Source organism: Bos mutus, chromosome 19, assembly GCF_027580195.1.
Source record: "Bos mutus isolate GX-2022 chromosome 19, NWIPB_WYAK_1.1, whole genome shotgun sequence".
Classification (NCBI taxonomy): Eukaryota; Metazoa; Chordata; class Mammalia; order Artiodactyla; family Bovidae; genus Bos; species Bos mutus.
This window is the reverse complement of record NC_091635.1, coordinates 25,758,281-25,779,837: the sequence shown is the minus strand read 5'-3', so window position 1 is coordinate 25,779,837 and position 21,557 is coordinate 25,758,281. Positions and strand designations below refer to the sequence as shown.

General features: G+C 54.0%; 1 protein-coding gene across 1 annotated transcript; it reads left to right on the top strand.

Moving 5' to 3' along the window:
- The first annotated feature begins 3,342 nt into the window (after nt 1–3,342).
- Nucleotides 3,343–18,623, top strand: GPR179 (G protein-coupled receptor 179). Its single transcript, XM_070389756.1, is given in 12 exon segments — nt 3,343–4,136; nt 5,423–5,531; nt 7,159–7,246; nt 7,667–7,902; nt 8,685–8,753; nt 9,117–9,226; nt 9,521–9,759; nt 9,929–10,067; nt 10,679–10,784; nt 11,802–11,948; nt 13,595–14,433; nt 14,435–18,623. Coding segments are annotated over 12 exon segments (7,065 nt in total).
- Nucleotides 18,624–21,557: the final 2,934 nt, after the last annotated feature.

Genomic DNA, 21,557 nt, shown 5'->3' with positions numbered 1-21,557 from the left:
ATTTGTGTGAGTATGTGTTGGGTGGATTTTGTGTCCACAGATACCTTTTTCTTGAGGGCTATATAAGTTGTCTCTACAGTGGTAGAACCCTAGTTTTAAAGGTTTGCAAAGAACAACACAGAGAATCTAAACCAGTCTTGAGTTCACGCAGTCATTCAGCAACAGCTTCAGGAGTGCAGTGATGAGTGAAACAGGCATGGTCTCTGCCCCTCTGGAGTTTGCCATCTAGTTTGAGTCCTAGTCCTGCCACTTCCTGAACGTATTACCAAGAGCAAATAATTAAACACCTTTGAACTTGTGTTTCATTTGTAAAAATAGGTCAATCTCCTCTTGATGGGGCTATCGTAGGGATTAAATGAAAACTTGCAAATGCCACGTGCGTGTGTGCTAAGTCACCTCAGTTGTGTCAGACTCTTTGCAACCCTGTGGACTAGAGCCCACCAGGCAGGTCGGTTCTTTACCACTAGTGCCACCTGGGAAACAAATGCTACAGTGCTATACAGACATTAGTTCTTTTTTGTTTCCCCCTTTTTTTTAAAGATCTATTTATTTTAATTGGAGGCTAATTACTTTACAATATTGTATTGGTTTTTGCCATACATCAACATGAATCCGCCATGGGTGTCCACGTGTTCCCTATCCTGAACCCCACTCCCACCTCCCTCCCCGTACCATCCCTCTGGGGCATCCCAGTGCACCAGCCCCAAGCATCCTGTATCATGCATCGAACCTGGACTGGCAATTCGTTTCATATATGATATTATACATGTTTCAATGCCATAACTTCTTGGAGGAAAAAACAACTATTATGTCTTCACCAAAAGTGTTCTGTTGGCTCTTGGCTAACAGTAACCGGTAATACCAAGAACATGGGATGGGGCACTTGCTCACCATGCCTGCCCCCTGCCATCCTTCTCTCTGTTAGCACATGGAATCAGAGAGGCAAAGGAGGGAACTATAGATGTGTGATACGGTCTGACCGCAGTGACCACTTGCTATAGGCACGTTCAGTTCTAACATTATAGGGATTTTGTGAGGGGTTGTCCTCTAGCTTCCATCTCTTCCTCCACCCTTTACATTCCTAATGAAGGTTCCAAAGCAGAATTGATGTTTGTAGAGGCCACATGTAAAACAAGGGAAATTTTTAGCAACCACCACCCAACCCTTCCTACCTATACGCGGGGATCTGGGGCATCAAAGACTTGAGGAGGATGGGGCAGAGTGGGAAGGAAAGAAACTACCAGCACATGCATAGGAGCCAAATCACTGGGTGACGGATCAGCAACGGGAAGGTGGTGGAAGAGGGACGAGAGGAAGGCTGAAGCTTTGTTTGGTGGCTGACTTCAAGAATCCACACCCTTCTGGATTCAAGGAGGCTGCCTCAGACAGTGCTAACTCTGGGCTTTCCAGTTACTGTGTCCAACACGGAGAAGGATGTGGTGGGTAAGAAGACTGGGAAAAGCAGGAGAGGTTAGCCACTGCCTTTATGAAAAAGAAAGAAGACAGGGCTGAGGAGGAGAAAATGAAGGTGAAAGAAGCAGAGGGAAAACTGTTTACTCTCTTAGCCCACTCCACCCCCAGCAGGACTCCCCCACCCCCAGGCGTGTGTTGTCTGTTGTTTTGTTTCATTTTGACCACACTGCTTGGCATGCAGGATCTTAGAGGTTCTTAGAGGTTCCCCGAGCAGGGATCAAACCTGTTTCCCTGAAGTGGAAGTACAGAATCTTAACCATTGTCATACAGGAAAAGGAAGGCTCCCCTGGGTAGGGTAGTGGACACCTGCTTCATCACAAGCAACAGCGTGATCCTAGGGAAGGTGCTTCAGCTCTGGTCCTTGCTTTCCTCCTCTATAGTGAGGCTTTCTTGAGGTCTCTAAGGATGAATAACAGGGTGATGGTAGGGGGTTGATGTTTTTGGATCCAAAAGAGTGCGGATTCTTGAAGTCAGCCACAAAACAGAGCCTCAGCCTTCCTCTCTGCCCCTCTTCCACCACCTTCCCATTGCTGATCTGTCACCCAGTGATTTGGCTCCTGTGCTTGTGTTTTCTGGTAGTTTCTTTCCTTCTCACTCTGTCCCACCCCACTTCTTAAGCCTTTGATGCCCCAGATCCCCGAGTATAGGTAGGAAGGGTTGGGTGGTGGTTGCTAAACCCTTCCCTTGCTTTACACATGGTCTCTACAAACAGCAACATCTGCAAACCAGGAAGAAAGCTCTCAGGAGGGAGTCAAATTGGTCAGCACCTTGATCTTGGATTCAGTAGCCACCAGAACTGTGAGAAATATACTCTTATTGTTTAAGCCACCCAGTCTATGGTATTTCACTGTGGCAGCCCAAGCTGACTAATACACTGATGGTGTAATTCAAGGCTGAGTCTGAGCGCCTGAGAACCATGAAAGCCAGGGGTATAGTTCTCGTCTGAAGAGCAGCAGGCTCAGTACTCAGGAAAAGTTGACTGCAGGTCTGAAGACAAGGGAAAAACCAATGTCTCAGCTGGGACATTGTAGGGGAGTCAGAGCTCTGGGTTTGAGTCTCAACTTAAATGGAGCAGCTAAGTGAGTCTCTGAGCCTTACTGTTTGTGAAATTGGGATAAGAACATTCAGCACAGGTGGGTATGAGGAAGATTCATTGAGATAACACACATGAAAAAGACTTTGTACACTCCCACAATCTGTACACACACCAATTACGGTTCTATTGAGCTCTCTGGCCCACCCCTCGCCATCCCTAGTCTCAAATTCCAGTTTAGCAGCACGGTGTCAGGGTGAGGGGGGGCACAGGCAGCTAGAGCAGATTGCGGGGAGCTGCAGCTTGGCCCTTTATCATGGCCGTCGAAATTGCTGCCAGGAGGCTAAGTGGAGCAGAGGAGTGGAGAGAGGGGCACCGGCTCATCTGCGGTTGCTATGGCGCCCCATCCTGGATTTGCCCATCTCTCCTAATGGAGCAAAGGGCAGAGGGAGGGAGGGAGGGAGACAGAACTGCTGGTCCCTTGTCTCCCCTCCCTTCTGTGTCTCTCTGGAGCAGATGTACGGTGGGGAGTAGGGGGAGGGAGCCTGGATATTGTATAAGAGTGGGAGGGAAGAGTGGTGTGCCAGGATTAAGAGGGTTTGCAGCGAGGGGCCACACTGAGAGGGGAGGGAGCAGAGCCCTCATGCTGACGTCCAGAAGCCAGATGATGATGTTGGAAGAAAAAAAAAAAAAAAACCCCGGAGCAAGACAGCGTAAGCATGAGAGAGAGGAAGAGAGGAAACGAGGAGGATTCGAGGATTCGAGGTGTGGAAGCACTGCAGCCACCAAATCCCACAGGCAGCCTGGACCCCAGGGCCCTGCAGGCTGCCCTGAGGATGGACACCAGGGCAGTGGCCATGCCTTCTCCGGCGGCAGGGCTGCTAGGCTGCTGTTTCCTCTTTGGCTGGGCTCTGGGGGTTCCAAGGACCCTCCGCTCTCTGCCCGCACTGTCCTCCAAAGTCAAGCCAGGGTCTGTACCCATTTGGGTGCCCCCAGAGGGGGCTGAGGCAGCCCTGGCTTTTCTCTACTCCGGAGATGCTCAACACCTGTCTGGGGCTAACTGCAGTGAGCGCTATGAAGCCCCCGGGGCAGGAGCCAGACCAGGGCTCCCCCCAGTCCTGTGGAGAGCAGCAGGTGCTGTGACCCAGGCCGCCAATTTCCTCAACATGCTGCTGCAAGCCAACGACATCCGGGAGTCCAGTGTGGAGGAGGACGTGGAATGGTACCAGGCACTAGTCCGCAGTGTGGCCGAGGGGGACCCAAGGGCATACCGGGCTTTGCTGACTTTTAACCCTCCACCGGGGGCCAGCCACCTGCAGCTGGCCCTGCAGGCCACCCGGGTTGGGGAGGAGACCATCCTTCAGGACTTGTCCGGGAACAGGGTGCAGGAGGAGAGCTCAACTGGAGCCCTGCACCCCACTGACCTGCAAAAGCGGGTGCTGACCAATGACCTAGGGAGCCTTGGCAGCCCCAAGTGGCCACAGGGGGATGGATATGTCGGGGACGTGCAGCACGTGAGACTGTCTCCTCCCTTCCTGGAATGCCAGGAGGGTCGACTGCGTCCTGGCTGGCTTATCACACTCTCAGCCACCTTCTATGGACTCAAGCCAGACCTCAGTCCGGAGGTCAGGTAAGTGGGTTTGTGCAGGATTTGATGCTATTGTGGATCTGTGGAGGTGGCGGGGGAGGGGGGGGGTCCTAGCTGTGCATAGGCTATTTGGTATGCACATGTGCGTCTGGAGGACACAGATGTGTGTATTTGCATTCAGCTGTGTATATTTGCAGTTGACTCTAGGACTCTATGTGTTAACATATACAGGTGTGTGTATGATCGATCCATTTACATATAGGTATACACACGTGTGTGTATGTACTGATGGGGGGCACAGCTGGGCATAGGTCCTGGTTCCCAGATCTGAGTAATGGGTACAATGCAGGAGAGGGTTTGGCAGGGATAGCCGTTACAATCTGTGTACCGGCTTCTCGGAGGAGTCAGGTGTCCCAGGAGTGAAATCCGCTACTCTCTAGCAATCTAGAACTGGAAAAGGAGGCTTCTGCAAGTGAAGGAAAACACCTGGGGGGAGGCTTGGAACCATGGCCCTTTCTGCCCAGAAGTTGTCCAGGTCCCAGTATCACTCCCATGGCTGTATTCTTACATCAAGTCCTGACCCAGGAGCCTGTGATGCTCCTCAAATAATTGACCTCCTCCCTCAACCGGAGTAAAGAGCTGAGTGGGAGCCATGATGGGAAGGAGGGAGCAGGTGGATACTATACCGCTAGGCATTCAACAATCAACGTTGTTTTCCCAGCTCTGTGTCCCCATTCATTGTCCCCAGCAGAGTTCCTCTCCTGGCCACAGGCAGCCTGGCTTTTTGCCAGCTCTCTCCCCAATGGGCTCAGAGCCAGGGTTGAGAGCCCTCAGGCCAGGCAGCTCTTGAATCTGGGCCCCTCTATTCCATATCTCCTTCATTAAGATCAATTCAGACCTGGTTTGGGCAGAGTGGGGCATTGTTAATATCTGTGCTTTGTGTGCCTGTTTGAGTATAAGTGTGTATACACGCAGTGGGGAAGTATGAAAATCCCTTTCAGACAGATCATCAGAACTGCAGCTCCCATATGTCTTGCCCACTCCCTTTACCCATTGATAGAAATCAGGAAATGCTAGGATGTTGAAAAGCTGAGGGATGGGGGGTGGGGCAAGGGAAAAATCTAGGGGGAGGAGGATTGTTGCTGCAGAGACAGTGAGGGTTAATAGCATTGGAGAAGTGGCATGCTTGTGTGCCCTCTCTCCTGGCACACTACAGCCACTGTGCTAAAGTGCGTAAAGCTTGCATTGCACCATGATCTGAGACCCAAGGATACATGTCCACCTTGGCACCCTTCACTATACCCCTAACTGCCAATTCACTGCCCTAGGGGGCAGGTGCAGATGGACGTAGACCTTCAGAGCGTGGACATCAATCAGTGTGCCAGTGGCCCAGGCTGGTACTCTAACACACACCTGTGTGATCTCAACAGCACCCAGGTAAGGATACGGAGAGTGGGGTACGGGTTTCCTACCTCCCTTCCCCTTTCCCATCATGCCATCAGGAGCAGCTGACGAAGGCACATCAGCCTCTCAGGGCTTCAGGGAAGTCCCTATTGGTGAGACAGATAGAAATGAGATACCAGGCTATTTAAAAGTGAGGACACTTACAGCCTAGCCCCATCCCCAATCTGAGACAGCCACCTTCATTCCTTTGCAATCTCAATGTGCCTCCCTGTCTGCTCTCCCTTCTGGTACTGGGTGCTTCAGGATCCCTTCCCAGGACCACTTCCTGAGCCTCTATTAATCAACCCCTTTCCTTCTCCTGAACCACATTCTCCATGTCAACAGAGCTCTGGGCTCCTTCTAACCCACAAAGGATGCTTTATTGGGTGTTTGTTGAAATAAGTGGAATTGGGATGTAGGAGGAATGTAGGAAAAAGTTGAGATGTAGGAGGAGACTAACCAGAGAAGGAGCTTGAAGAGCTCGGGAACTGGTAAAGGTGATGGAACCTGGACCAGGTGCTGGCAAAATCAAAGCCGTGGATGCAGGAGAATCTGGATAATGGAAAGCAATGGTTGGTAATCCTGCAAACCCACTACTGGGAAACTGGGAGGCCAGTGAACTAATCCGCTCCACAGTAACACTGACTGCGTGCTTGTTCCTGAGCTGAACCAAAGCCAAGGCGAGCCCCGCAGCCTGCTGGGAAGTGGAGCGGGTCTGGGCATCTGCTGCTCTTCAGGGGACATGTGTCTGAAGCTATACATCCAGGGATGCATAAAGGCTCCCATTGTCCAATGCACTTTTAAACCCAGCCACATTCATGTCTCTGGGTATGCATTTGTCTGATGGTGCAGACTGTGGCAGAAACAGAGCATTTTCTAGCAATCTGAGCAGAGGGGAAAGTTGGGCCACGATTTCATAAGCACCCTTTAGGTGAAATCAGGGCTGGATATGGAATCTTCCTTCCTTTGCCCCATTGCTATCTGTTCCTGGCCACTCCCTACAGTAGATCTGACCTCATCCATGTGCTTATCTTCGCTGCCTGGCTCTGAGGTCTGCTCTGTCTCCTGCTGGGCAAACATCAGTGGGTGGAGTTGGAATAAAGAGCTGGCCTTGGCACCCCACCAGCCTGGCATTAGCCTGGCATTAGGGCTGGGGAGAGCAGTCCTACACCAAAGGCAGATGGCCCTAATAGAGGAAGCTGCTCCCCCGTGGGTGCCTTTTCAACTCACCTGTGTGCCAAAGAGGGAGGCTGATGTTGACCCTTTGAAGCAGGATGTAGGCACACAGGTGTGGTTGATCTCAGAGTTCTCTCTGCTTCCACCGCCCCAGCACCTTGCTCTAGCAACAGCTGGGGATTGGGAAATGGGACCTATGAGGCTCCTGTCACAGCTAGTCTGGATAAAAGGCTGATCCATCTCCAAACTCTGTGTTTGGAGGTCTCTTTGATAAGAGAGACAATGGTGGGGTCAGGGTAGGGTCTGCAGGGAGGGATGGCTTCCCCAGGACTGGGGCTCCCCAGTGTAGACCCAGGGGCTGTGGATAGGAGGGTAGATGACCCTCCTACTCTTCCCCGGCGGGAAAGCCCCATATAAATACCTATGGTGTTTGTTGGCCCCACAGTGCGTCCCCCGGGAGAGTCGGGGCTTTGTCCTTGGCCACTACCTGTGCCGCTGCCGACCTGGCTTCTACGGGGCAAGCAACTCCTTGGGTATGTAACAGTGGTGAGGGACAGGCAGGTGTTTTACAGGCTGGGCTGATTGGAGGTGGGTATCTGCGGAAGAAAGGCAGGTTGGGGTGAGATACTGGGAGAAAAACTTGTGGGGCCAGGGCAGAATGTCGAGAGAAGCAGGAGACACAGGCAGGGTCCAATTTGGGGGTGTCTATGCCTTCTGAGAATGAGCCTAAAACATGGCAATTTGATGCAAGCTGACCTCATGGTGAGTCCTAGCCTGGTATCACCTCTTCTTCTGCCTTTCCCTGCAAGTACTCACTTCCTCATTCCTTCCCCCAGGGGCCACAGACCCTAAGAGGGCAGGATAAGAACTGTGCCAACCATGAGGAGAGAAGGCTGGGGTCTCAGGATGCCCCAGCCACGCCCTTCTCCCTGTACCCATCTTGTTCATTATAGGCTCAGAGGAGGGTGCTGCCCAGCCTCCTGGGCAATTTGGGTCCCCTCAAGGCAGCCCCGGGAGGCTGCTGCGCTGCCAACCATGTGCCGAGGGCTGTGCCAGCTGCCTGGATGCCACGCCGTGCCTGGTGGAGGAAGCCCCCAGGCTGAGGGCAGCGGTGCTGGCCTGTCAGACGTGCTGCATGCTGGTTGTCTTCCTGAGCATGCTGGTCTCCTATCGCTGCCGCCAGAGCAAGGCAAGCAAGGCCCCACAGCTCTCTTCTCTGCACATGTCCTACCCATCGTGAATCTCTAGCATCAGGGGGAGACCAAAGACTACCTAAGGCTAGAACTTGAAAAATGCAAGTTTGAGCCTTAATCTAACTCACTCTCTGACATTAAGCAAGTGACCTCACCACCATAGACCTGTTTCCTCACCTGTGCAATGAAGTCACTGGACTTGATTCAAAGCACTGTGTAGGCACTAGGGGAAGTGATCTGGTCCCTTATGGAGCTCCCAGTTGAGTGGAAGAAGCAATGACAGCACAGTAAGACAGGGGCCAGGATGGAGGTGCCAGTTGCTGTGGCAGGTCAGAAAAGGGACCCAGTCATCCCGCCTGAGATGGTGTGGGATGTCTTTCTGGAGAACATGACACTTGAGCCAAGTTTGGTCAATTGACAGAGAAGGGAGTTTCTAGGCAAGGGAGCTGTCTGACCCAAAGCTTGGGGGAAAGCCTGAGATCCCTTCTAGCTCCAGCAGCCTCCAATTCCAGCCCAGGTCTGCAGCAAGGCCCAGGGTGAGATTGGGAGGGGCATGGGGCTGCAGGGGCTATGTGAAACCTTGGCCTCAGCTAGGCTTAGTGCCAGTGGAGCTAAGAGCCTGTGGATGAAGAAGGCACAGCTGAAGTTATAGGGGGTAGCTTTAGCTCAGGGCCACAGAGTGACCCCTCAAACAGACCTGAGACCCTCCTGCACCATCCTCCAGGCTCTATCCTCTCGCTATCCTGCTTATGTGCATCTTTCTTTCCTGGGTTCACAGAGGATCCGAGCATCTGGAGTGGTACTGCTGGAAGCCATCCTTTTCGGATCCCTGCTGCTCTACTTCCCTGTGAGTTTGTGGCTAGAGCCTGACCCCACCTCCTGGGATCCCCCCAGTCCCAACCTGGCACCCTCCACACCCCAGAATCTGTCCTCTGTATCCTGTGGGGGGATTCAGAGACCTCAAAATCTCCCTGCTCGTACCTACAGGTGACAGGCTGGCCTAGTGAGGCTTAAAAGAGCTCTATGACCTGTTGTGTAACTTAGGACAAGTTATCTAACCTCTCTGATAAGAAAGCTGCTCCTCTGCAGAATGGAGGTGATGATGTCTCTGTGGGGAGGCTGTTAGAAGGATCAGCAAGGTGCTTAGCGTAGGCCTGGCACCCAGTGCAAGTGCAATGGACAGCAATTGTTTTTACCCCCTCCCCACCAGGTCTTCATCCTGTACTTCAAGCCCAGTGTCTTTCGCTGCATCGCCCTCCGCTGGGTCCGGCTGCTGGGCTTTGCCATTGTCTACGGCACCATTATACTCAAGCTTTATAGGTAGGGTCTGGGTAGGGCCTTGTTCTCATGCGGCTCCCTCCAGGCCACCCCAACTCATTTATGGGATGGAGTTCTTCACCGCCAGACCCCCTACCCAATCTGCTCCTCTGGGCCCCCAAGGCCTGCTCCCGTCACTGTAGCCCTCCCCACCATGTAACTTTTTTGGGGGGGCGGTAAGAGGAGGCAGTGACCCATGGAAGGGATGGGAGAACAGGGATGTGTGGAGGGGAGGGAAGCAATGGCCAGAGGCGTCCCCTCTCCCTGCGTCTACCAGCCACACCCTGACCCTTGTAGAGTGCTCCAGCTCTTTCTGTCTCGAACGGCCCAGCGGGGCCCCCACCTGAGCAGCGGGCGGCTGCTGCGGCGTCTGGGGCTGCTCCTGCTGCTGGTGCTGGGCTTCCTGGCTGTGTGGACGGCAGGGGTCCTGGAGCCAGGCATTCAGCACACGCCACTGGTAACACGGGGCCACACACACACGGGACGCCACTTCTACCTCTGCCACCACGACCGCTGGGACTACATCATGGTGGTGGGTGAGTTACTCCCACAGAGTCCAGCCTCACTCTGGTCCCCCGCCCTGTACCTCCAAGGGTTCTTCCTCCTGTACCTGGACCAGGCTCCCCGCAGAACCCCCTACAGAGAAAGGGGTGGCATGGCTGCTGAGGTGGTACCTGGCTCTGTCCCTCCCTCCCTTCCCTACAGCTGAGATGCTGCTCCTGTGCTGGGGCAGCTTCCTCTGCTACGCCACCCGGGCTGTCCCCTCAGCCTTCCACGAGCCACGATACATGGGCATCGCCCTGCACAACGAGCTGCTGCTTTCTGCCGCCTTCCACGCAGCCAGGTGAGGACAAGCCCTCCTACCCACCACGCCTTCCACCCTAACACCATTCCTCACCTCTCCCAGGGGAGGGTACCCCCATCCCAAAATCCTGCTGGCAACACCCGCTACACCGCAGCAAGGTGAGGAAAGTCCCTCACCTAGAGTTCTCTCCCTACCCTACAGACATCCTTCCTGTACCCTATGTCTCGCCCAACACCCTAAGTGCTCTCCCATTCCATCCCCTACCGCTCTCCTCCCTACACGGGCTCCATTCTCCCTGCCTCCTTCCCCTCATACCTCAGCCGTCCCAGCAGCAGACCTGCTGTGCGTGTCCACAAGGATCTGGCCCTGTGGTGAAGGTAGAACCAATCCACGGGGCGGTTCATAACAGTGCTATAAGCAGCCAGAGAAGGCAAGCTGGAGGAGTCTGGGAAGGCTTCTTGGAAGTGGGGATTAACATGAGCCCTGAGGTGGGAGGGCAGGAAGAAGGAAGAGTGCCTTCCTCACTCCACTGAGCACCTGCAGGAGGTCAGGGCTGGGGTTGGGGGGAGAGCCACTGGGACAGGTGAGAGGGAAGAGGCCGCTCCCACCCGCAGCTAACCATCACCCTACCACCACCACCTCACCCCCAGGTTTGTGCTGGTTCCCTCCTTGCACCCGGACTGGACGCTCCTCCTCTTCTTCTTTCACACTCACAGCACAGTCACCGCCACGCTGGCTCTGATCTTCATCCCTAAGGTGAGGTCTTCTCTGGCCTCGAAGTGAGGTGACCCCGGCCCCTTGGCCAGGGGCACTGTGGACCTGCTGTGTCCACAGTGCCCTGTCCAGGTCAGGGCGAGAATGACACCTGGGCCCAGAGGGATTTGGAGCCCACTTAGGAGTTGGCTCGGAGAAGGCAATGGCACCCCACTCCAGCACTCTTGCCTGGAAAATCCTATGGACGGAGGAGCCTGGTAGGTTGCAGTCCATGGGGTCGCAAAGAGTTGGATACAACTGAGCGACTTCACTTTCACTTTTCATTTTCATGTATTGGAAAAGGAAATGGCAACCCACTCCAGTGTTCTTGCCTGGAGAGTCCCAGGGACGGGGGAGCCTGGTGGGCTGTTGTCTATGGGGTTGCACAGAGTCGGACACGACAGAAGTGACTTAGCAGCAGCAGCAGTAGCAGCAGTAGGAGTTGGCTAAGGGCTTCCCTGGTGGCTCAGATGGTAAAGAATCCCCCTGCAATGTGGGAACCCAGATTTGATCTCTGGGTGGGGAAGATCCCCCTGGAGAAGGGAATGGCAATCCTCTTCAGTATTCTTGCCCGGAGGATCCCATGGACAGAGGAGCCTAGCAGGCTACAGTCCTTGGGGTTGCAAAGAATTGGACAAGACTGAAGCGACTTAGCACGCATATAGGAGTTGGGGAAGGACGCTCTGTCTCCAATCCCTGGGCAAGGGTAATAAGAGCTAGAGCTGAAGGGGGTCCTTGTAACACAATTGGAAGGTTGGCAGACTCTGAAAATAAACTCGGAAGCAGTTACAGAAGATAGGTGAGGGGGCTGAAGGACATGGCTAGGAATTGTGGGCACAGGGCATTAGAGACCCCTGGTCTCTAAGTTAGAGAAAATCAGGAAGGATGAGATGGAAAAATACTCTTTTGACCTCCAGAATCCCAAATCAGAAGGGGTTGAGGATTTATGGAGTAAATACATATGCCACAGGGTAGGGAGCCAACATGAGTCTTTTTCCTGATCATGCCCACCCTGGCCAGTTCCGGAAGCCGGGGGCTCCTCCCCGAGAGGAGATCTTGGATGAGGTGTACGAAGACGAGCTGGACCTGCAGCGCTCAGGCTCCTACCTCAACAGCAGCATCACTTCAGCCTGGAGCGAGCGCAGCCTGGACCCTGGAGACATTCGGGTAGGTGCTGCCCTCCTGACCTCCTCTTGATGGTACTTAGGGACTGGACATGAAGCAGTGATGCCCTGCCACTCGGGCTGTGTGCCACTGAAGGTCCCCTGTCCTCCCCCTAGCCTTGCATCCCTTTCTTCTCCACCATTGCCCCAAGCTGCTTCTCCTGCTTCTACACAAAGGAGACCACACATGTGAAAAGATCCCCCCAAATACCGAAACTCACATTCCTGACCCACTTGGCAAGGGAGGCAGAACCATGAGTGGAGCTCAAATCACCTGTGTCCTCCACTCAACAGGGCCACCATGAGTGGCAGACTGAAAAGCCCCTCAGCCCCCAGCACACCCAGCAGTTAGTGCTCCTAGGGCCATCAGGGTTGGGTAATTCAGCCACTGGCTACCAAGGATTTCCATACCAGGATCCTCTTTCCTTGGACTCAGCAGTGTTAGAGAAAGGAAGTGCTTCCTGAGTCTTACATCAGGAGAGCATCCCTACCATATTTTTCTGCTTAAGAATATCATAATGGTGATAGGAACCTTGATGAGAGGCTCAGAGAGTTAGGAAATAAAGAGACTGGCAGTAAAGCCCATTGTTTTATAGAATCTACAGTGGGAACAGTCCCAGGAAGCCACTGGGTCCATCCCTCCACCTTCCCTGAAGCCCCCTCCACATCTGACTTGTTTACATCCCCCAATTCCTTCCTTCCTTGTCTCAACTGCCCCCATGTCCTCCTCACCATCTGAGTTCTGCGTTTCCTGCCTCCTGGGGATAGGTTGAACTGAGACCCCAATCTATCAGGTAGGCCTAAGTGGAGGCAGGTGGCCACTGCCATGCCATCCTTGACCCTCCAGCTTGGGGATCAGCAGTGGGTGTGCTCTCCCTATGCTCACTGTGGGGAGAGCACCAAAGTAGGAAGAGCTTTCAAAGCCCCATCCTGTCACTTACACCTGAAAAGGTAATGGCACCCCACTCCAGTACTCTTGCCTAGAAAATCCCATGGACGGAGGAGCCTGGTAGGCTGCAGTCCATGGGGTCGCTAGAGTCGGACACGACTGAGTGACTTCACTTTCACTTTTCACTTTCATGCATTGGAGAAGGAAATGGCAACCCACTCCAGTGTTCTTGCCTGGAGAATCCCAGGGACGGGGGAGCCTGGTGGGCTTCCGTCTATGGGGTCGCACAGAGTCGGACACGACTGAAGCGACTTAACAACAACAATGGCCGTTTTCACACCCACTGATCGCACCACTTCTTTAAGGCAGTGAACACTAGGCAGTCAGATTTCCTTCCTTTATTGAAGTAGAGGCTCAGAGAGGGCAAGAAAATAGCCTTGAGGCATACCATAGGTCAGCAGCCTCAAACCCACGTTTCCTGTGCGCCAAGCTGGGACCGCCCACCAGACCACAGTGCCTGGTAGAAGGCAGGGCCCTGCGTCCTCAGGGTTGAGTGGGTCGGGCTCAGAACTAGGTTGGTGTTGGCCCTGCAGAAACGGAGAAGTGACTTTTCCAAGTGTTTTAAAAGCCAGGAAGGGACACGCTTGGTGGGAAAGCGTTCCCCCAGAAAAAAGGGTCTCAGCACCAGCTGAGGGGCAGAGCAGCGCCCGCCAGGGGATGGAGAGGATGGTCCTCACGCGGCTTTGCTCTCCGGCCCCCAGGACGAGCTGAAAAAGCTCTACGCCCAGCTCGAGGTTCATAAGACCAAGGAAATGGCTGCGAACAACCCCCACCTGCCCAAGAAGCGGGCCAGCTGGCGCCAGGGCCTGGGCCGCTCCTTCATGAGGTACCTGGCCGAGTTCCCCGAGGCGCTGGCCCGCCAGCACTCCCGGGACTCGGGCTCCGCGGGCCGCGGCAGCCTGCCCGGCTCCTCCCGCCGCCGGCTGCTCAGCGCCAGCCTCCGGGAGCCCGCCGCGCCGCCCGGCCTGCGTAAGTGCCGCAGCACCTGCGAGCAGGACTGTGACCCCCACCGGGACCACAGCCCGCCTCTGGTCGACTCGCTGCTGCGGAGGAAGCTGGCCCGCAAGGGGCCGCGATCCGACAGCCGCGAGTCCGGCGAGTCGGCGGCCGGGCCCCCCGCGCTGGGCTTCAGGTCGGCCAGCGCCCACAACCTGACGGTGTGCGAGCGGTTGCCCCGCGCCCGGCCCGCCTCGCTGCACAAGTCGCTGAGCGTCGTGGCCGGCGCCAGGGAAAAGGCCCTGCTCGTGGCCAGCCAGGCCTACCTGGAGGAGACCTACCGGCAGGCAAAGGAGCGGGAGGAGAGAAGGAAGGCAGAGGCCGCCTTGGCCAGCCCGGCGCGGAGGCCCTCGGCCCGGAGGCTGGAGCGAGTTCGAGCAGCCCCCGTGTCGGCCCCACCTTCCCCGGCCAAGAGCCGCAGCGTGGACAGCTCCCACGTCTCCGGACAGTTGCACGAGGAGGCAGCCAGAAGGCTGCCGCACGTGCCCATCCGGCACCAGATCTCCACACCCATCATGGCCACGTCCGGGGCGGGCCTGGGGAGCCGGGATGCTGTCTCCCACCTCCACTTTGGCCCCAGCTCTGATGCCAGCTCCTGCCCCTGCCCTGGCACCCATCCCAGTACCCCCACAAAGCCCCAACCTACTTACCTACATCTGCCCGTGGGAGAATGCAGAACTGCCGGTGAAGAAAGAAAATGTGGCTCAGGAAGGCCCCTCGGGGCCAGAGCAAGGCAACCCATCTCATGCCCCAGCTCGGGCCCGTCTCTGGAGGGCCCTCTCTGTGGCAGTAGAGAAGAGGGGGCCTGGGGAGAATGGGATGGACACAGAGGATGGGCGTCTCCAGGGGGAAACTGAGGAGGATGAGAACAGGCCCAAGGTCTTCTCTAAATCCCACAGCCTCAAGACCCCTGTCCAGCAGGGTTCCATGCGCAGTCTGGGCCTGGCTATCAAAGCTCTGACCCGTTCTCGGAGCACACACAGAGAGAAGGAGAGTGGGGAAGGGAGTCCTAAGAAGGAGGAGAAGGGCCGAGCTTCTGGAGAGGGTGTGGGGGCATGCCCCAGATCTCCCAGGCCAGGCCGGCCCAAGGGGGTGAGTAAGCAGGCGGCACTTGGCCCCTGTGATGATGAAGAGTCCCTCCAGAACCAACAGAACGCTCACACCAGCAGGATGCTCCAAGTCTGTCACCGGGACAGCAGCAGGGAACAAGAAGACAGAGGCAGGAGGACTTCCCAGTGTCTAGGGGAGGGGAAGGTTGAGAGAGCAGGTAAAACAGGCCCTGCCACACTGAAGCAACTCAGGCAGGGCACAGCTGGGGACAAAAATGCTAAGCAAGCAAAAGAAGCTCCTGTGGGGTGGCAGGAACTACCCAAAGCTGGCCTCCAGCCCCTGGGCAGTGCTGACCCCAGGGTGACAGAAGTGTGCCCCTGGGAAGTCACTGAGTCAGAACTGTGTCAGCCTGATGGTAGCAACAAAGCTGAAATCTGCCCCTGGGAGGTGGGTGGAATCCCTGAGGAGGAGGCCCTACGGCAATATCTAGATGCCTCCCAAGGCGAGAAGGAGAAAGCCTCAGAAAAATCTGAGCCCAAAGATGTGGTTGTTGTGGCTCGGAAAAAGCCAGAGAGGTTGGTCAGGGGTCAGGAGGCAGTTTGTCCTTGGGAAAGTGCTGATCCTGGGGGTGTGTCTCCTGGGTCAGCCTCTCAGGACTCGGACAGAACCAGGGGCCGGTCTGAGGCAGTGGGCAGTGTGGAGCCTAGAGAGATGGAGACGCATCGGTGGGAAGCCCCTGGCCCAGGAGCTTGTACATCTGACATCACCACAGCAGAGCTGTGTCCCTGGGAGGCAAGTGAAGGAGAGACAGGGAAACCATCCCAGGAGGGAGTAAAGAAACTCCCCCAGGAAAAGCAGAAAACCCCCGAGAAAACAATCTTCTGGAAAGAACAGAAACTGGGTGAAGGCTTGGAGTCTCTTTGTCAGTGGGAAAGGACAGATTTCCGGGGCCCCTCAGTGGTTTCTACTCAGGCCCCAGGAACCCCCGGTTGCTCAGGGAGTTTGGGCAGTAGCATCACTGAAGTCTGTCCATGGGAGGCAGGAGACACTCCTGCCATTGGGAAGGCAGAGATCTGTCCCTGGGAGCTGGGTGATGAGATAGTAGGGAAGGAAATGCTGAGTCAGGGGCCAGGTGGCGAATCTCCCCAGGAAAAGTGGGACACCTCCAGAACAGGGAGCTTTGGAGAGATGAGGGGATGGACTGGGAAAGCAGTGCAGAAACTTAGCCAACAGCAGGAGTCAGTGTGTCCGTGGGAAAGCACAGCTGCTGGGCACTCTGGCCCACATCTAGACAATTCCTCATCCAAAGCTGATGGCCAACTCCTCAGCAATAAAGGAAGTAGAGCAGCGCAGGTCTGCCCACCAGATCTCAGGTCAGAGGGAAAGGGAGCAACACCTGCCAAGGCAGAAGTCTGTCCCTGGGAGGTGAATGAGAGAACGACAGAGGACTGGACATCAGGGCAGGTACCAAAAGGAAGAGAATCTCAAAAGGACAAGGAGAAGATGCTTGAAATATCAGGCATCAAAGCTAGCCCAAGTTGGGCAAAGCCTGAGGAACAGATGCCAACGCAGGAAGCAGTCTGTCCCTGGGAGAGTGTGGACCCTGTCAGCTTCACCCCACAACCTGGTCTTCAAGACACAGGTGGACCCAAAGCCAGTTTCCAGATGTCTGGCAGTGTGGAAAGCAAAACTGCTGAGATTTGTCCCTGGGACGCGGAGGAAACCCTGCCTGCTGAGAAGGCTGAGGTCTGTCCCTGGGAGGTGAGTGCTGGAGCTAGGGAGAGAAGGGCTTTGGGAATGGAGGCCATTAGGCAATTTTCAAGCAAAACGAGGAAGCCTTCTGCAGATTCTGGACCTAGCGAGAGAGCTGTTGGTACTCCAGAGAGGCAGGCCCAGGAGCGGGAACAGGCTTGCCCCTGGGAGAGCATGGATCCAGGGGGCTCCTCTTGGCATTCAGACACTCTGGGCACTGCCAAGCCAAAACCTGGGGTCCAGGAGCTGGACCGTGTGGGGTGCAGACCAGTGGAGGTATGTCCCTGGGAAGCGGAGGGAGCACCTACTAGTGAAAAAGTCAAGGTCTGTCCCTGGGAGGTGGATGAAGGAGCCCCTGGGAAGGAATTAGAACAAGAGATGAGAACTGACTCAGTGGGGCAGAGGGAGAAAATGCTAGAAAAGGGGAGACTCACCTCCCTGGGAGAAGACAGATCGAAATGGAAAACACAACTGAGTCAAGAGCAGGAAGCTGTGTGTCCCTGGGAGAAGGACTTGAGGGCACCCACTGCTCAGGCCCCTGAGGTCTCAGACGTGTCCAGCAGAGGGGTAGAGGAGCCCTCCCTGGAAATAAGTGATGAGGCAGCAGAGAAAGGGGGCCTGACGCAAGACCCAAAGATGGACTCCTCCCCAGAACACGTAGCCCCAGAAAAAGCAGAAGTCACTGCTAAAGATGGGGAAAAAGTGAGCAGTGAACTACAATCTGTCCATCTCCAGGAGAGCACAGCCCCCAGGGACTCCTCCTCCCACCCACATAGTCAGTGCCCTGACCAACCTAAAGCCTGCTCTCAGACACTGCCCAGCACTGGGGACAGGCTCGCTGAGGTCTGCCTGTGGGACGCTTCCGCCACAGACGCTCCCAAACCTGACGGCGGTGCCAAAGCTGAGACCTGTCCCTGGGAAGTGACTGAAAGAACCCCTGAGGAAGGGGCGTCAAGACAGGATGGAGATGAGGAAACTCAAGAGGAGAAGGGGAAAGCCCCAGAAAAACCAGAGCACAAAGCTGTGGCCCTTCAGGAAAAGCCTGAGAGGGCAGATGGAAAGCAGGAACCAGCCCCACAAGCTTCCGACAGTAGCAAAGAAAGTCCCAAGGCAGCAGGCAGTGTGGGGGCCAGCGTAGCAGAAGTATGTCCACAGGAAGCGCAAGAAGCTCCCCCTGATAAGAAAACAGAAATCTGCCTTTGGGAGGTGAGCCAAGAAACAGCAGAGAAAGGGGGATGTGAACAAGAGGTAGACAGAGAATCTCAAGGGCAAAGAGAAATGTTCCTGCAAAAGGCAGAATCTGGAGGGACTGAAGAACACTCTTCAGAAGAAGTAAAAGTCAGCGGAGAGACGGAGGCAATCTGCCCTTGGGAAGGTACAAGGTCAGAAGGGCTCTCTCCTCAGCCAGATGCTCCAGCCACGGACCAACCCAAAGACAGTCCCCATGGAGTAAGCAGTATGGGGAGCCGGGTGGCAGAGCTGTGTCAATGGGAAGTCACAGATCCCGAAGGAAATAAAATAACAGGCACCATGGCAGACATCGACACATGTCTCTGGGAGGGAACTGGAGCCCCATCTGAGGAATCTGGTCTCCTGGCTTTAACAGCAACTCAGAAGCAAATGCTCTGCCCCACAGCCCCTGAGAACCCACCATGCCTTTTAGTCCAGAGACCTTTGGGTAGCTTCTTTCCAGACAGCAAAAGCCCCCGCCCCAAAGTGAACAAGCCAGCCAGCACCTTTACTCTGGAGGGTGTCAGAGAACTCCAAGTCCCTTCAGAACCTGGGCCGAGGACCAGCTTGGGCCCAGAGCCAACCCTCCAAGAAGCTATGACTCAGAAGTCTTCTTCCTTAACTGAAGACCAAGAAGTAGCTTCTGAAACTCAACTTGAAGAACTCACCCCTCCAACTGTCTATCCTTGGGACTGGGAGTAACAACTGCATCAGTGAGGTCATACACTGGGTGGCTAGCTTTCAGAACAGTCAAGGTTCTTTCCAAGTTCTAGGTGTTTCCAAAAAACTGAAACAACCTAAAGGTTGGTTGGCCACTTTCCCTTTCCTTTCCCTTTCACAAACTTGGCCACTTTCCCTCTCCAAGAAGGCCAGAAGTCAACTCATTCCAAAGGCAAACTGTACAAGAAAGGTGCAACTCAGACTCCAAAAGGAAGTACCAGCCTCTCTTTACTTCCAGTTCTCCTTCCTGCTCCAGAGGACGAGAGCCAGACCTTCTGCTTCTAATTAATCCTCCCATCCAGCTAGAGTACTCAACACAAGCCATCTGTGACATCACTAGTAAAGCTAATGTTAATGACAAAAGGGAGTCAGCTGTACCCGGCCCACACTTTCACAAAGGTAGACACATTCTTCTCTGAAGTCTCCCAGGGATAATTTTTGAGAAGAAACTAAACCACTCAAGGCATTGGCAACATAGAGGCTGAAGATTATAAAAGGTCACCACAGAGAGTTTAGAAGCTACTTAATTCAAGTTCAAAGGCAAATCAGAGGAAAACTTAAATGGCTCAAAAGAGGTCCCTGTAATGCCTTAAAGATCTTGTCATTTTGACTTTGGACCCCCAGTTTCTGTTTTATTGATCCTCTTACCTGCCCTGCTTGACTGCTGAAGTAGAGTCAATCAAGCACATTTATGTCCATATCAACATCTGGCGTCCAAAGCAACGTAGGAGACACAGAGTGTAAATGGAAAGGCAACGGCTCCAGGTCCTGCCCACGCAGGCCGAGGGAGAGCTCTCCTTTCCAGACACTGTCTCACAGTTGAAGAAGCATGCCTCTTGCTAGCCTTCTCAGATGGCCTTCCCTTCTTCCTGCCCCATCTTTTGACAGTCTGCAGAGTTCACCCCTCTGCCTCATTCTCCTAGTCTTTCAGTACTGTCATCAAAGGGACTCCTCTCCGTTGTCAAATGCAACGGGAGCCTGGGGAATTTCTGGTTCTGAGACAAGAACCACTCCAGCTCACCTGCTCATTAACAAGAGGCCCACATCAGTCTCTTTCCCAAGAAGCTTGAGCAAGAAAGGAGGTCCTGTTTACAGCCAGCACTGTACTTGCCCTCAGAAAGATTCGTGGTGGGGGCAGGTTAGAGCCCAACAGCCAGGGAAAGGGCATCCTTAAGTACAAAGCCTCCTTTCTTAGGGAGCTCTTTCTGGTTCTATTCTTTCAAGCCAATTCAGGCTACTCTTACTTAAGCGGTCCTAGATAACAAGAGTGCTGGAAATAGGTGATACTACCAAAGGGAAATGAGAAAGGAGAAAAACACTGGTCACAGACATCCCAGATCTGGCAGAGGTGAGGGGGTGGAAATAGGCAGAGTAAACACGGCAGAGCTGGGCAGGGACCCACCTTCTAACTGGACAGATACTGATGCCATTCACAAGGAGGAAAAAAGACAAAAGGCAACCAAATACCCAATGGGAAAAAAAAGTTTGCATGTAAATAAAATATTCTGGGCAGCTACAGGGCTTCGCAGAAAGTAGCAAAAGTGCTCCATGTCCAAAAAGGAGGAGAAAGCATGGAATAACCCACTTGCAGAGACCAGACATCCTTGTTCCCTATCTAAGCTCTCCCTCTTACCTAGAAGCCCTTCCCCAGGCTTCCAGAGCAGTAATTAAAGTGTATTCTTTCCCTGGGCTGAATTCTCAGCCTCGCAGCTTGTGTGTGTGTGTATACTGTTGTATCCGACTCTTCATGACCCCGTGAACTGTAGAACACCAGGTCCTCTGTCCATAGTATTTTCCAGGCAAGAATACTGGAGTGGGTTTCCATTTCCTACTCGAGAATCTTCCGGAGCCACAGATCAAACCCACATCTCTTGTGTCTCCTGCATTGGCAATAATTCTCTTCCCTTGAGCCACATGGGAAGCCCTCATAGCTTCTGAACCAATGGAAATTCTGCACCTGAAAACAATCCCACTGAGAATGGACTAGCTGGGAACAGAAAAGTCGTCCCTGTAATCACGGCTGTGAAATAAGCCATGGGGAAAAAATAAAGAATGCTTTCTTGACCACTGTAGTTGTTTCTAGCTTATTTGTTATGGTAAATTTATTTTTTCAACATTTCTAAACATTAATAGTAGACAGGTAAGGAAAAGACAGTGGCTGCTCTGGTAGCCACACTGCAGCCTTAGAGACTAAGGGGCGGTCTGGTTAATTCTCAGCCAGTGTTCAGCTACATGGCTAGCACTGCAGATGGTCTCTGCCCAGCCCTTCGAGCCAATCCTGTACATCTGGGCCATCCGCTCAGCTGGATTTGACCCCAAAGGGAAATGAAAACTGCACTTATCCTCTGGCTCCCTGGTGGCAGCTATTGCTTAGTTGCTATTTAGGATTATCTACAGACCCCTGAGACAGATCTAGGGGAGTGGGGTGAAATAGCTTATTTGAAAGCTTTAAATATTTTCATAGAAATCAAAATGCTGTTTGGTCATTAAGTGTGCTTTCTCTGCTCCCTGTCCCACCCAGGACTGCCTCTCCCTTACTCCACACACCCCCCAGCTGTGGATCCTACTGAAAGCACCTCCCTTCTCATTTTGCCTTAATCTGGGGCTCAGGCAAATAGGATATGACCAAACCTCACTTGGGCAGCAATGCTGGAAACTGATGTACATTTTTAAGCCAAAAGGGTTGAGACTAAGTAGCCTGATGAGAGTGGCTGCTTTGGATTAACCCGCTAGTGCTGCCTCTCCCCTAAGCATACACATCTTGTTTCTGTGGTCTGCACTTGGCAGCTGTTATTAAAACCTTAGTTCTCCCTAGTGAGGCCTGGTATGTTTGCTGCTTTGCTGAGATGGTAGCTTTACAGAGAGGAGTCAGGTTATTCTCAACCTGATTCATTTCTTTGGACTCTACTCTCAAGG